The 15,247-nt window shown below is 36.3% G+C and overlaps 1 protein-coding gene across 12 annotated transcripts in view; it reads right to left on the reverse strand.

The window, feature by feature from the left end:
- Positions 1–15,247, reverse strand: part of ATXN2 (ataxin 2) — a 131,751-nt gene that overhangs the window by 93,489 nt on the left and 23,015 nt on the right. For all 12 annotated transcript variants that reach the window (XR_009497162.1, XR_009497161.1, XR_009497160.1 and 9 more), the window contains exons 2-5: positions 5,818–5,854; positions 3,945–4,004; positions 3,393–3,464; positions 2,653–2,803 (exon numbers count right to left, since the gene is read on the reverse strand). Coding sequence is in view for 7 of the 12 variants with exons in the window: in XM_059893692.1 (XP_059749675.1) it covers positions 2,653–2,803; positions 3,393–3,464; positions 3,945–4,004; positions 5,818–5,854 (320 nt within the window). In the remaining 5 variants the exon portion in view is untranslated. The remainder of the gene's footprint in view (positions 1–2,652; positions 2,804–3,392; positions 3,465–3,944; positions 4,005–5,817; positions 5,855–15,247) is intronic.

The following is a 15,247-nucleotide window of genomic DNA, read 5'->3' on the forward strand; positions in this document are numbered from 1 at the left end:
AGTTCCCTCACCTACAACATGTGGATAATAATCACACCCATTTCAGAAAGAAGTTGTGATGATTAAATGAAAAAATGCACATAAAATGCTTAGCACAGAGTCCAACACATAGAATAGACACTTGATTTTAGTTACGTATGATCAACTTAAGATTTTGACAGTACTATTACAGAATAGAATTATAAGATAAAAGCTCAGAAAGGAAACAAATTTCCCCCTTCTTTTAGGAAGCTACGAGGTAATATTAGTTTTTTTGTTCTTATCACTCATTCACTTCCATTAATCCTTAAAAAAAACAACAACCTCAATCCATCTACCCATTTAAAACGTAGCAAAGTGGTATCAAACTGATACCAGTGGGGACTATTCAAGATAATCTACAATTCTGAGACAGAAAGGGCACTGTGAGGTAAGGAGAGAAAGTACAAATCCTCATGACCTCCAGAACAGAGCCATTCTTAGGATCTTATCGTATGCAACTCATGGCTCACATGCCTGACTACACCTCAGAATCAAATACTCAGCGCCTCACCCAGGCTAATTACAATGAAATCAGAATCTCCAAAAGTGAGAACTAGGCAATTTTTAAAACCCATGGAGACTAAAATGTGAAACCAGCAATAAGAATCACTAGTTAAATCCTACCTTCCTTTACTCAAGGAGACTAGAAATCTGAGTATGTGTTTAACACAAAATAATATAAATCTAAAAGCAGTACTAAGTGCCTTAATTTTCACAATAAATCATGCCAGTTAATTACTCTAAAAAATTTTTCTCTATAGTATCTCCAAAATAATACTTTTATAGAGGCAACTTCTGCCAGGATAGTGTTAAGAATCAGGATTAAGAGAACTGAAATTCTAAACACATGACTTAATACTATTTTCAGGATACTATGCACTGGACAGAATTTATAATTCACTAAACCACTACAGTCTTTAAATAAAATACCTGAAATTACTCCACTACTAGATGTCCTCATCAAAAAAACTATTTATGTACATAGTAAAATACATTCATCCCCTTATGAGTGTACTGAACGCTGTCAAAGCTGTTGCTCTGATTTGTATTTTCTTGGCTTTCTACAATAAACACAAATTACCTGAGAAATAAAGGCATAATAAAATAATAAACAAAATAAAGTAAAAATTTAAAGACATAAATGTTTAAGAGGATCAATGAATGGGATGGATACTATACATGTCTTCAAGTAATATTTACCTTTCCAAACTTGGGAAATGCCAATTCCCTTTAAGAACAAAAACCAAAGCATACTGTGAATGGCTTTTAGCTAAATAGCCTGGTACCCAATAGACCAGGGAACATCTGTTGCTGTTGTTGCCAATACTTTTTCCAGAGTGCTAAGTGATAAATTCAACTAAAATTTTATTTTTCCTTTTGACTTATGATCCAAGTCACTTTTTAAATTTAAAACAGTGAAAATACTTCAATAGTGTAAGTATAAATATAAATAATTTTGTGCTCCTGGACATAAACATAATCAACTCCAAAGGCAGTCACTAAAAAAAGACTTGTTTCCTTGTACGGGCCACTGAAGGACTCTTAGACAAAGAGTTGTGAATCAAAGACACAGACAATTAGGAAAATACAAGATCAGAACAGTGCTTTCATCAGCAATGCAAAAGCAGTTTCAGAGTACCTAGCCTGGCTAGCTTCTGAAAAAGCAATCTAACTAAAGGTGAAAACCTTATTAAGAGGTCCAAGAGAAAGGCTTTAACTTTCTGGAGGCTTGTAATTTCTAAATAACAGCATAGAAGAATCAGTGCAACAATGAAAACAACTGTTGGTATAGACTGAATAATGAAAATCAAAAACTGCTGTTATAATTTGCAATAGAAATGACTACAGAATTTGAACCCCACCCCCAAAAAAATCATTTGAGAATTTTAGAACCAATTTCAAAATTGCTCAGGAGAGCCTTTCAATGTGTTATTGAACACTCAATACTGCGGAGTATGCTCTCCAAATGAGTAACAGCAATGCCCATATTTTCCTCCTCAATAGACACCTGAAACAGACTAAATTTTAACATAACTACATCACTGCTTTTATACTCTTAAAACATAGTCCCATACTCTGAATGTTTCTTCCAGTATACGTGTTCTACTTCCTTACGTTTTTCAACTTCATTAGACAATCATTTTCTATCCATAGCTCTCTGCCCTTCTCCCTTAGCCCTGTGCTTTGATTTCTTTACAAATTAAAAAACTAAAGTATTTATAGAACAACGAGCATAGTAAAACTATAAGTATTATTTATAAACATTATAAAACTAAAAACGTATAAGCTAAAACACTGTAAGTCAAATGGGACAAGAAATTTTTAGTTGAGTATAATCAGTAGCATTCTTGATCATAAATCTTTAGAAAATTCTTTACAAACTGTTTTTTAATAGAATACAAACTCTCATTATTTATCCTACCAAAAGTACCAAGGAATCTTCCCCCGAGGTTTTAAATATTTTCCAGCAAAAGTGCATTAATATTTCCATTTGTCTTAATCAAAAAAGCCCTTATTTCTTAAAAAAAAAAAAGAAAAAGAAAAAAGAAAAGTCTGTATGATCAGTGCAGAGAGTCTTTGCCTGAATATATCTAATAAACCATAAAGCATATTTAGGAAATCAAAACTCACCTCTTCTTGCGTAACTGGAGTCCATATCTTTAAACTGTACCACAACAAAATCTGAACACTTGAACAAAATACTCTCCATTATTTCTTCACGCTTTGGCCCCGAACTGGATTCTGTACTTTTCTCATGCGCAGCATCAAGTACCAAATCACACTAGAAAGAATAACATAAGTAAATATTCAAAACATTTATAAAATAAAATCTGACATGAATTCTTTAGCACATCAAGGTACTATTTCTTATATGCCTTTGGTAAAAAATTATCTCAAGAGATCCTTATAATCATACCTTTTTCTCAGAAATATGATCTACTATCTATTCCAATATTCAAAAATCCTCTCATCTAAAAGTTGGTCTTTACTACCATGGTCTGTCTTAAGCACAATAGTGGTAAAGAGGAAAACAATGAAACGCCAGATCACTCTTCTAGTCCATAATACTTGCAAAGACAGAAAATATTTTAATAAGCAAAAAGAGCAAGAAGTCTTTTTGAATACACAAACCCGTCTATAAAGTAATCAGTACTTGAAACTGAAGAGCGAAATCATTCAAAGTGGTTTTAAAAAGCACATTAAAGGTAAAGTACTAAAAGCATGAAAATGTGACAAACATACCTGCCTCACAACTATAAACTGCTAAATCAGAAACTAATAAACACTACAAGGAAGTCACACAAACATATACAATAGTTGATGATTCAAGGGGTTTTACATTTAAAACAAAGAAAAAAAGTAAAAATTACCTTAGGACTGTATGTTTTAAAAACTCCTTCATATATACCTCCGTTTTTCACTTGTACTTCACATTTGGATCCCTAAAAACATACAATTAATTTATCAAAGAAACACTGTGCTATGCAGTCATGGGGGATAACTGCTTTCATTTTACTTTTTAATAGCTTCATTCAACATATTAGGTAACCACTGACAGAATAAAAAATTTTTAAAACATTAATACACCAAATTCTCAAAATTCTTCAGGAGGCCTTGCTCAGAGTCTGCAGTATAAGTTTAAGTAGTGAAATTTAGTATTTTTGACTCCAGTTTTATTAAGTGACAAAATAATGCACTAAAGACAATCAACTAGTAACATTATTTCGTACACAGCAGGGTTAACAAGAACGCTTTTATAGTGAGTTGCAATGGCTTGAATAGAGTTCTCATCTGTTTTCTAAATCATCCTGATTAAACATGACCTAAGAAATGTTACTTTGAGAATCATTCACATTTTAACTTCATGAAATTATTTTATTCCACTCACAAGGCAGTTTCTCCCCAATACTCTGATAACTTACAACAACTGATGTAAGTATATGAACCATCCTCATATTTGCATAGATTCCATCAAAAGAAATCTGGAATATTAAGAAAAAACATTATTGGAACTCATTATTTATCTTTGTATATATATTAAAGTTAACACTTCTTTTGTTACAAAATATTTACTTAGGTTTATAATACCTTACACTCATTAAAGGGAGATTTGGTTTACTACAATCTTTTGCCTCCTTATGGAGTGTAAGTTTTCAAAAGTGAAATCAGTCATAACAACTAACAATGTTTTGACTATACATGACACAAAAAAGCAAAAGTGAACTTCCATATATGAGGAAAGACAAAACCACAGGAACAGAAGACAGGTCAATGACTGAAGAGTAGGATTCACTACAAACTGGCATGAGGGATTTCTGGAGGTGATAAACTGTTCTATTACCTTGACTGTGATGGTGGTTACACAATTGTATACATCAAAAGTCACAGAACTGTACACTAAATAGGGTTAAATATACCTTAAAAAATAAATGGGGTAGGGACTGCCCTGGTGGCTCAGTGGTTGGGAATCCACCTGTCAATGCAGGGGATACGGGTTCCAGCCCTGGTCCGGGAGGATCCCACATATCACGGAACAACTAAGCCCATGCGCCACAACTACTGAGCCTGAGCTCTGGAGACAACAAGACACAACTACTGAAGCCTGCACGCCTACAGCCCGTGCTCCGTAACAAGAGAAGCCACTGCAATGAGAAGCCTGTGCACCGCAATGAAGACCTAATGCAGCCATAAATCAATCAATCAATCCTATGCTTAAAAAAAAAAATAAAACAAAATAAAACAAATGGGGTGGAAGGGGAACCTCTGTAGAAGACCCTTGACTATCTTCTCTTAGCATATCTGAATCAATGATATTGCTCTAAGGTATAATAAACCACATCACTCCTTATTACACACTACAGAAGCATGTGTCCTGATTCTGAAGAAGAAAATCTGTCCACAATAAAGGCGAAGTCTCAAAAAATAGTGACAACTTCTCATTTATATTTCTTGCATCTTGTGGAACTTGCACATTCTGTCCTTTGTGCCCAGTTTAATTTCACTGATAAAGTTCCAAAATTTAAAACCAGAAGGCCCTTTTCCAGGGAGAAAAATGAATAAAAGATAGCACATTATTCAAAAACAAAACCCCAAAGTTTTGAAAACTCCAGTCCTAGTGTTCCATTTATCTCATTAATCATTTATATTTGCCTTTAGTCATTTATAAAAGAACAAATGAGTTGTTATTATTAAGCATGAAAAATAAAAATATAATTTACAGATAATTCTGCATTTTACACATGGAGTCACCATTAAAAAACAACAGGTAGGACTTCCCTGGTGGCAGGTGGAAGTCCTAAGAATCCGCCTGCCAATGCAGGGGACACGGGTTCGAGCCCTGGTCCGGGAAGATCCCACATGCCACGGAGCAACAAAGCCCATGTGCCACAACTACTTAGCCTGCACTCTAGAGCCTGCAAGCCACAACTACTGAGCCCACACGCTGCAACTACTGAAGCCCGCGCGCCTAGAGCCCGTGCTCCGCAACAAGAGAAGCCACCAGAATGAGAAGCCCACGCACCACAATGAAGAGTAGCCCCGGCTCACCGCAACTAGAGAAAGCCCGTGAGCAGCAACGAAGACCCAACACAGCCATAAATAAATTAATTTATATTAAAAAAAAACCCCAACAGATATAGCTAATGGTCTTACAGCTAACCATATTAATCTGCAAAGGTTATCTGAGATAGAAGGCAATTTATTTATTTATTTTTTGGCCTTGGCTTTTGGTCTGTGGTTTAGAAATCACATTTTAGTTATCAATTTTTCCAAACAAGTAACATTAAAGTTACTCACCGTAGATTGAGGCAGTCCTTTGCTACTGTTTCGGCCTCTGAAAAGATTAAATGTTATATTTATGAAATTCAACAAGCTAAACAAGCTAAAAATTTTTTTCAAATTTGAAATATCTTATAATTCCATCCAAAAACACACAGGCTATCTGTGGGCAGGGCTCATCTAATATTAAGTATAAAGGCTACATAAGTATGACTCTCGCTGCGCTTTGCTGGCTCAGAGGCCCAGAACAGGTAGGGGTCAAGGGAGGGAGGAAGGAGGAAAGAAATGTGACCACAATCAAAATGAAATAAAGTAAAAATAAAAACAACCTATTTAAAGAAATAACCAATACCAAATATAATAATCTCTACTCCAAAAGTAACCACTCACTCTGTTATAAAAAGCTACCCAGGAGCAAAATATGGATTATATTCCTGATTTAACTGACATATTTGACTAACATCAAGTTACTGCCCATATTTTTCCCTCACCTCTAAAAATAGGTACTGTGTTTACAACTGCAGAAAGACATTTGAAAATAAGTTGAATCATTCAAAAAACTTTCACTTTAAATAATAAGTGCCTCTGTCAGGATCTATATAACAAGTGCCTTTCCCTGCCAAACCCCTCCCTCTGAAATAGTGCAGTACACCAACATCAGTTGTCAAGTAATTTCCAGTAACATGAACTCTATTTTCAAGTGAACTTAGAAAACATAATACACTGTAAGGCTTGCTCCAATGGAAAAAATCAGGCCCTTTATGAAATGATAAAAAAAATTAATAAAGTAAAATTAGTTACTCTTGAGTAACAGTATTGGAATCTCATTCTAATAAAATAATCACAACACTCAAATAAAGCCACAAACTTCAAACATTCAAAGAGAAGCACAATTCAGGTGAAAAAGCCCAGCAGTATGAATGGTGCCAATTCTCAGAAAAGCAGGACTGATATTAGCACTCTGATGTCAGCTGATTTTGTCTCCAACTCTCATCTACCTTCTCTCATCTAGAAGGTAATGTCTTTGGACTTCCCTGGTGGTCCAGTGGTTAAGACTCCGTGCTCCCAATGCAGGGGGCGTGGGTTCAATCCCTGGTCGGGGAAGATCCCACGTGCCATGTGGCATGGCCAAAAAAAAAAGACAGAAAGAAAGAAAGAAAATAATGTCTTCAATCAAATCACCTGAGATTCCTTCCACTTCTAACATTCTACCTCTCACACAGCACAGATAGAGAAATTCCTAAAGTCTAAGGAATATGACCAATAATTTATCATTTATAAAACATTACAAACCAGACACTATGGTAAGCATTATGTCAAATCTCTCCCCTACTTTACAGGTAAGGAAACTGTACCTTAGCAGCTAAATATCTTGACCAAAATCATCCAGTTCAAGAGTAGTAGAGCTGGTATTTAAACCAGGTGATCCAAAGTATAGACTTTTCATTTCTAGGTTATGTTGCCTTTCTGACATTGTATCACAAGGAATAAACTTGACAATAAAGCCTAACCCAATTTCTACATCTTTCAAATACCATTTGAATGTACTGTTTCTCTATTTATTTGTAGTCTGCAGCCAAAGACAAACAGATTTTGTTTATTTATTTGTTTGGCTGCGCTGGGTCTTAGTTGTGGCATGCGGGATCTTCGTTGCCGCGTGTGGGATCTTTAGTTGCGGCATGCGAACTCTTACTTGCGGCATGTGGGATCTAGTTCCCTGACCAAAGATTGAACCCTGGCCGCCTGCATTGGGAGCATGGAGTCTTAGCCACTGGAGCACCAGGGAAGTCCCGTCAAAGACTATAAAATAATGGCTACGTCTTGCCATTTTATCTTATCCTAGTGGCTGCTGTGATGCCACAGTTAAAAGACTTAAACAAATGACACGAATTAAGTGCCCTTAAACTTATGCAGCATCCCCACAATACTATTTAAAAGAATGTAAAACATAAAACTCTGTTACAGAAGTCACATTATTTTTTTATTGATTGTACAGTTGTATCTTTGACTAATAAAGAGCAATTGTTTCAACAATACAGTTTACTTAGTAGAACAACCTGGTCAGTAAGGAAAATAAAAGACTCAGAGAGTGATATAAAAGTGGTACAAAATCAGTATAGAAACCACTGATTTCCACTGATCTACGAGGTGGGTGGACACCCAAAGGGAATGTTAGCATACCACAGTAACATTCTCTGAAACTGGTAAAGCCCACGTTCATTCTTGTTTTTTTCATTTTGGATCCACTCAGATTATGCTTGACTTTTACTCTTTTCCTTTAGTATTTCAGGAAAAGCATTCTAATATTTCATACAGTAAAAAACAAACAAAAAAAGACTCTCAAAAAAAGCTAAGATCATATCTTAGTCCTAAATATACCTATAATGTGACAGATCAGATTTAGCAAAACAACAATATCCAGGATTCTAAATTTCCAATAACCACTGAACATGAGGTTAAAATGTGATTCAAAATGCTAGTCAAATTAATATAAAGAAATTTACAAAAATAATAATAAAGAGTTCATATTGCTTCAAAATAATACAGGAGGGAGAAAATAGATGGGGCTATAAATGAAAAAAGACTGGCATGAGTTGGTAACTGCTGAAGCCAGGTGATGGGTGTGCAGGGGTTCATTATATCGTTCTTCTTGTTTTTTACAATTTCCTTAAGTCAAAAAAAAAAGCCTTCGGATATGACACAATGGAAGCCTGGATTTAGTCAAGTGTATAGATCTACCAATTTACAGGGAACATTGGGTAGAAGAGTAAAGTAACTGATACCATGAGGTTACAAGTCTGTTAAATCCAGAATGTGGTAAATTTGACTTAAGAGATGACAGTTCCTTCTACAAATAATGGCATGTGAAGAAAACAAAATATGCAGGAAAAATTATTATACATTTAAAGATACACGAAAATCAAAAGCAAAGTGTGGCTTCCCAATTTCAAAACTCATCACAAAGCTACAGTAATCTAAAGAGTGTGGTCCCGGCCTAAGGACAGACATAAAAACCCATGGCATAGGGCTTCCCTGGTGGCGCAGTGGTTGAGAATCTGCCTGCCAATGCAGGGGACACGGGTTCGAGCCCTGGTTTGGGAAGATCCCACATGCCACGGAGCAGCTGGGCCTGTGAGCCACAACTACTGAGCCTGCGCATCTGGAGCCTGTGCTCCACAACAAGAAAAGCCGCGATAGTGAGAGGCCCGCGCACCGCGATGAAGAGTGGCCCCCGCTTGCCGCAACTAGAGGAAGCCCTCACACAGAAACGAAGACCCAACACAGCCAAAATAAATTAAAAAAAAAAAAAAAAGAACTATATTGTAAAAAAAAAAAAAAACAAAAACAAAAACAAAAAACCAATGGCATAGAATACAGAGCCCAGAAATAAACCCTCATATTTACGGGCAATTGATTATTAACAAGGGGGTCAAGATCATTCAAAGGAAGGTCTCTTCAACAAATGATTCTGGGGACTTCCCTGGTGGTCCACTGGTTAAGAATCCACCATCCAATGCAGGAGACGCAGGTTTGAGCCCTGGTCGGGGAACTAAGATCCCACATGCCGTGGGGCAACGTAGCCCATGCACCACAATTAGAGAGAAGCCTGCGCGCTGCAATGAAAGATCCCACCTGCTGCAATGAAAGATCCCACCTGCTGCAGCTAAGACACACGCAGCCCCGCCCCCCCCCCCAAAAAAAGGCACCAAAGACCTAAATTTAAGAGCTAAAACTATGAAACTCTTAGGAAAAAAAAAAGGGAAAATCTTCATGGCCTTGAATTCGGCAATAATTTATTAACTGTGACACCAAAGGCATACAACATAAGAAAAAATATGTATAAAAAGGATTTCATCAAAATTAAAAACTTTTGTGCAAAAAACAGTATCAGAGTGTAAAAAGACAACCCACAGAACAGTAGAAACTACCTGCATACATCTCATAACGGGTTAATATCTAGAATACATAAAGAACTCCTACAACTCGACATCAAAAAAAACATACAACTCAGTTCAAAAATGGGCAAAAGACTTGAATAGACATTTCTCCAAAGAAGTTTATACAGTTGGCCAACAAGCACATGAAAAGATGCTCAAATCACACTGGTAATTAGGAAAATACAAATCAAAACCACAATGAGCTACGATGGCTATTATAAACAAACAAACAATGGCTATTATAAACAGAAAATAACAAGTGTTGACAAAAATGTGGAGAAACTGGAACTCTTGTACACTGTTTCTAGGAATGCAAAACTGTGCAGCTACTGTGGAAAACAGTATGGCAGTTCCTCAAAAAACTAAACATAGGATTATCATATGATCCAGGAATCTCACTTCTGAATGTATACCCAAAATAACTGGAAGCAGAGATTTTAACATATATTTGTACACCAATGTTCAGAGCAGCTTTATTCACAAAAGGCAAAAGGTGGGAAAAAACCAAATGTCCACTGACGAATGTATAAACACAATGTGGTACCATCCATACAATGGAATATTATTCAGTCTTAAATGAAGTTCTGATACATGCTACAACATGAATGAACCCTGAAGACATGCAAAGTGAAATAAGACATACACAAAAGGACAACTATTACATGATTCTACTTATGTAAGATACACAGAGTACTCAAATTCATAGAAATAGAAAGTAGAATGGTATATCCCAGGGGCTGGGGGACTGTTGGAATTAGAAGCAAATGCTTAATGTGTATAGGGCTTCCTTTGGGGGTGAAAATGTTTTAGAACTTAATAGAGGTGGTAGTAGTACAACAACTGGAATGTACTTAATGACAGTGAACCACACATTTAAAATGGTTAAAACAGTAACTTCCGTGTTATGTATATTTTACCACAATTTAAAAAAACAGAGAATTCCCTGGCGGTCCAGTGGTTAGGACTCTGCACTTTCACTGCCGAGGGCCCGGGTTCAATCCCTGGTCAGGGAACTAAGATCCCGTAAGCCACACAGGGGCCATAAACAAACAAACAAACATAAAAAAATAAATTTTTTAAAAAAAGGTAAGCTCCAAATGAAATTCATTTGCAACAGTGCGTAGAGAAGTTCATGCCTAAGGGTGCTCTCAGAAACAGTGCAGACTGTGGTCAAAGGCAACTGAGAGTAAATTGGTAAAATCATTGCTTAACATAGGCTAACTTGATTTAAAAAAAAAAAAAAAGAAGATCCAACTACAAACTGTCTATAAAAGAGATACTTGAGACTGAAAGATATAAATAGATTGAAAGTAAAAAGATGGAAAAAGACATAGCATCAAACAAGAAAGCTAGAGTGGGTATACTAATATCAGACAACATAGGCTTTAAAACAAAAAAAAATATCACTAGAGATAAAGAGGGACATTTTATAATGATAAAAAGGTCAATTCATCAGGAAGAAGGAAGAGGCATTCCAGCTGGACTCTGTGTGCCATTTTCACATAAGTCCTGGGCCAATGGAGATGAACTCTTCACAGAAATTATCTGTACCATCCTGACCCAGAGCCCTGCTCCTCACCTAGAGAGTTGTCTCATGCTCCATTTCCTTGTCATACTATCAACCTGACAACTGAACTCCAACTAATAAATGTAGAAGGAATGATGGAATTAGAAGGATACCATTTGGTAACCACCACAGTAATAACTGTTTCAGGCAAAAATCACCAATGAATGCTAATCTAGTAAAGTAGAAACAGGATATTTACATAATCACAAAGCAACTCCTCACAAGATACTGATTAATGACAAAGTGAAAAATAACTTTGCAGAAAAGGAGCCCAGCACCATCCTAATCAAGTGACCAAAGCTAACAGCATGAGCAATGGGATAAATGTACATCATTCACCTCCTCTCAGGCAATGAGAACACATGCATCACTTCTGCAGTATTCTCGCCAAAAATGTATAAACTGAATCTAATCATGAGGAAACATCAGACAAACCCTAGTTGAGGGACTTCTACAAAATAACCTGCAATATCCAAGTGTCAAATCACGAAAGACTAAGGAACTACTTCAGATTAAAGGAGACCAACAAGACATGACAACTGAATTTAACATATAAACCTGGATTGGTTCTTAGACCAGATTTTTTTTGGGGGGGGGGCCGGGGGGGGGCTTGTAAAGAACATTAGAAGACCAATTAGTAAAATCTGAATAAGGTCAATAGATAATAATTTGGCACAATATTAATTTCCTTATTTTGACAATTGTACTGTGGTTTTGTAAGAGAATATCCTTGTTATTAGGAAATACACTCTGAAGTATTTAGAACTAAGGGGCACGTCTCTCATATGTTTAATAAAACTACTTAAATTTTATATTAATTATGTATGTATGTATTAATTTTAACGAGAGAGAAAATGAAAAAATGGAGTGAAAAGTTCCTTGAAGAATATAGGTGAAGAGTATAGAAGAATTCTTTGTACAATTGTTGCAACTTTTCTATAACTCTAAAGTTATTTATAAACAAAATTTTTTAAAATTAGGAACTGTGAATGATTAACTTCTATCTACTTTATTGTCTAAAATATCTTTAAATTTTTGTAATAAAAAAACTTGCCCAGCCTTAAATGCCACCTTTTCAAGAAGCCTTCCTTGGATTATGCCATCCCAATCAAATACATGGTGCTCTCTTCAACTCTCTAGACTGGAATTTAGCATAATCTGCTCTGCATTATAGTTACCAGTGAACCTATCATATGCCCACTACCCAGGGCCATCACCTGACAACATGGTGCTTTTGTGCAAAGCAGATAATGATGGCTCCTCCAGGGAGTCACAGCCCCACACTAGAGAAAACCGTGTGGTCAGCAGCCAATGCCTTTGAGAAAATTAGGCGGTACCGAAACAGATGCCATCCCAAAAGGCACATCATGTAGCCAAAGAAACTCCTGGATTTCAAAACCCACTTGTGGCCTCAATCAGGAGCTCTTGGATGAAATGAAAGCTAAATAACCAAGACTGGCAGACAGGATCTTGTCCATCTTTTTACCATCTACCAAAATTAGCACAGAGGAACTGTGCTTCACATATGATATACACAATAAATATTTAACGAATTAACAAGCCCAGTCAGAGAAGAAAGAAAAAAAATGAACATGAAAGCTTTCAAAGTAAAGATCTTCCTCAACTTATGATGGGATTATGTCCTGATAAACCTATGGTGTAAGCTGAAAGTCGAAAATACATGTATATATCTAACCTACCGATCATCATAGCTTAGCCTAGCCTACCTTAAATGTGCTCAGAGCACTTACATTAGTCTACACTTGGGCACAACCATCTAACACAAAGCCCATTTTATCATAGTGTTGAAGATCTCATGTAATTTACTGAACACTGTCCTGAAAGTGAAAACCAGAGTGATTATATGGGTACAGAATGGTTGTAAGTGCTTACCACTCGTAATCGTGTGGCTGCAGCTCGCTGCCACTGACCAACATCATGAGAGAGTATCATACCACATAAAGCTAACCTGGGAAAAGATCAAAATTCAAAATTCGAAGTAGGGTGTCTACTGAACGCTTATTGCTTTCACACTGTCCTAAGTCAGGGACCATCTGTAATAATTCTCTAAATCAAGCATCAGCAAACTACAGCCCACAAACCTGTTTTTGTCTGGGCTTTGAGTGAATATGGTTTTAATTTCTTAAAGCGTTAAAAAAAAAAAAAAAAAAGCCAAGAACAATATGCAACAGAGAAGTTACACGGCTCATAAAGCCTAAAATATCTGGGTCATTACAAGCAGAATTTGCTGACCTCTGAACTGAAAAAATGTGGCTGCAATGTCAATAAGTGCAATCTAAAAATAAAGTCTACTGGGGATTTCCCTGGTGGTCCAGTGGTTAAGACTCCACACTCCCAATGCAGGGGGCCCGGGTTCGATCCCTGGTCGGGGAACTAAGATCCCACAATACCGCAACTAAGCCTGCACGCTCTGCAGCCGTTGCACCGCAACTGGAGAAGCCCGAGCGCCACAATGGAGACCCAGCACAGCCTAATAAATTAACTAAAAAATAAAAAAAATAAAAAATAAAGTCTACTGCTGTTTTACACAAACTAGTACTTCTACAAGAAACTTACTAGCACTATATACTTTCCACAAAAGTTTAATGTACACATAATTGAGAAATGTCATGAAAGTACTCTTGCTCTCATTTAATTATTTTTAGGTCTTAAAATGCAATTCAATTGAGGTCGATCCACCTATTGGGGAAAAAAAAAATTAAGGTATTCTACTAATGTACATTTGATGACAATACTATGAGCAAGTTCCAGAAAGACAAGGACTTTGTAGTGACCACCAAATCAAAAGCACCCAGGATAAAATGATGAAGAGGTAAGGTAAACTGTAGATTAAAACAGACCTGAGACATAAGCAAACAACTTGTGAACCTCATGTGGGCCCTCATTAGAACAAACTGTAAAAGAAAAATAAAATGATGAGACACTCGAACTGGAGGTTCTAGCTTACGTAATAATGTAAGAAAAAGAAATAAAAGGCACAATGTTTGGACAAGAAGAAGGAAAACTGTCTTTAATAAAAGACAACACGATTATTATGCAGAGAATCTACCAAAAAAACCCTACTAGAAGAAAGCTTAGAAGGCTAACTCAAAATGGATCAATGACCTAATCATAAAAGGTTTAAATAAAACTTAAAAAAAAATTTCTCCCACCCCCCACCCCCTGCCTATGGCTATCATCAATCTGCTCTCTGTATCTATGAGCTTGGTTTTTTAGTTTTTTTTTTTTTAAGATAACCACATATATGAGAGATCCTACAATATCTTTCTGTGTCTGACTTATTGCACTTAGCATAACGCTCTTGAGGTCCATCCATGTTGTTGCAAGCGGCAACATTTCGTTCTCTTTTATGACTGAGTAATACTCCATTGTATACATATATTTCACTTAGATTGTTTCCATATCTTGGCTATTGTAAATAATGCTGCAATGACCATGTGGTACATATATCTTTTCAAGTGTTTTCATTCTCTTTGGATAAATACCTAGAAGTGGAACTGTTGGATCATATGATAGTTGTAAACCTTTATGATCTCGGGTTAGGCAAAGGTTTCAGAGAAGACAGAAAAAATATAAACCATAAAAGCAAAAAATTGACAAATCAGACTTCATCAAATTTTAAAATATTCTGTGCTTTTAAAGACACTGTTAAGTAATGGCCTATATGGGAAAAGAATCTAAAAAAGAGTGGATATATGTATATGTATTTAATATAACTGATTCACTTCGCTGTACACCTGACACTAACACAACACTGTAAATCAACTATACTCCAGGGTACTTCCCTGGTGGTAGAGTGGCTAAGACTCCATGCTCCCAATGCAGGGGTCCTGGGTTCGATCCCTGGTCAGGGAACTAGATCCCACATGCCGACACTAAGAGTTTGCACGCCACAACTAAAGATCCCACATGCCACAACTAA

This window comes from Balaenoptera ricei, chromosome 14 (assembly GCF_028023285.1).
Source record: "Balaenoptera ricei isolate mBalRic1 chromosome 14, mBalRic1.hap2, whole genome shotgun sequence".
Lineage (NCBI taxonomy): Eukaryota > Metazoa > Chordata > Mammalia > Artiodactyla > Balaenopteridae > Balaenoptera > Balaenoptera ricei.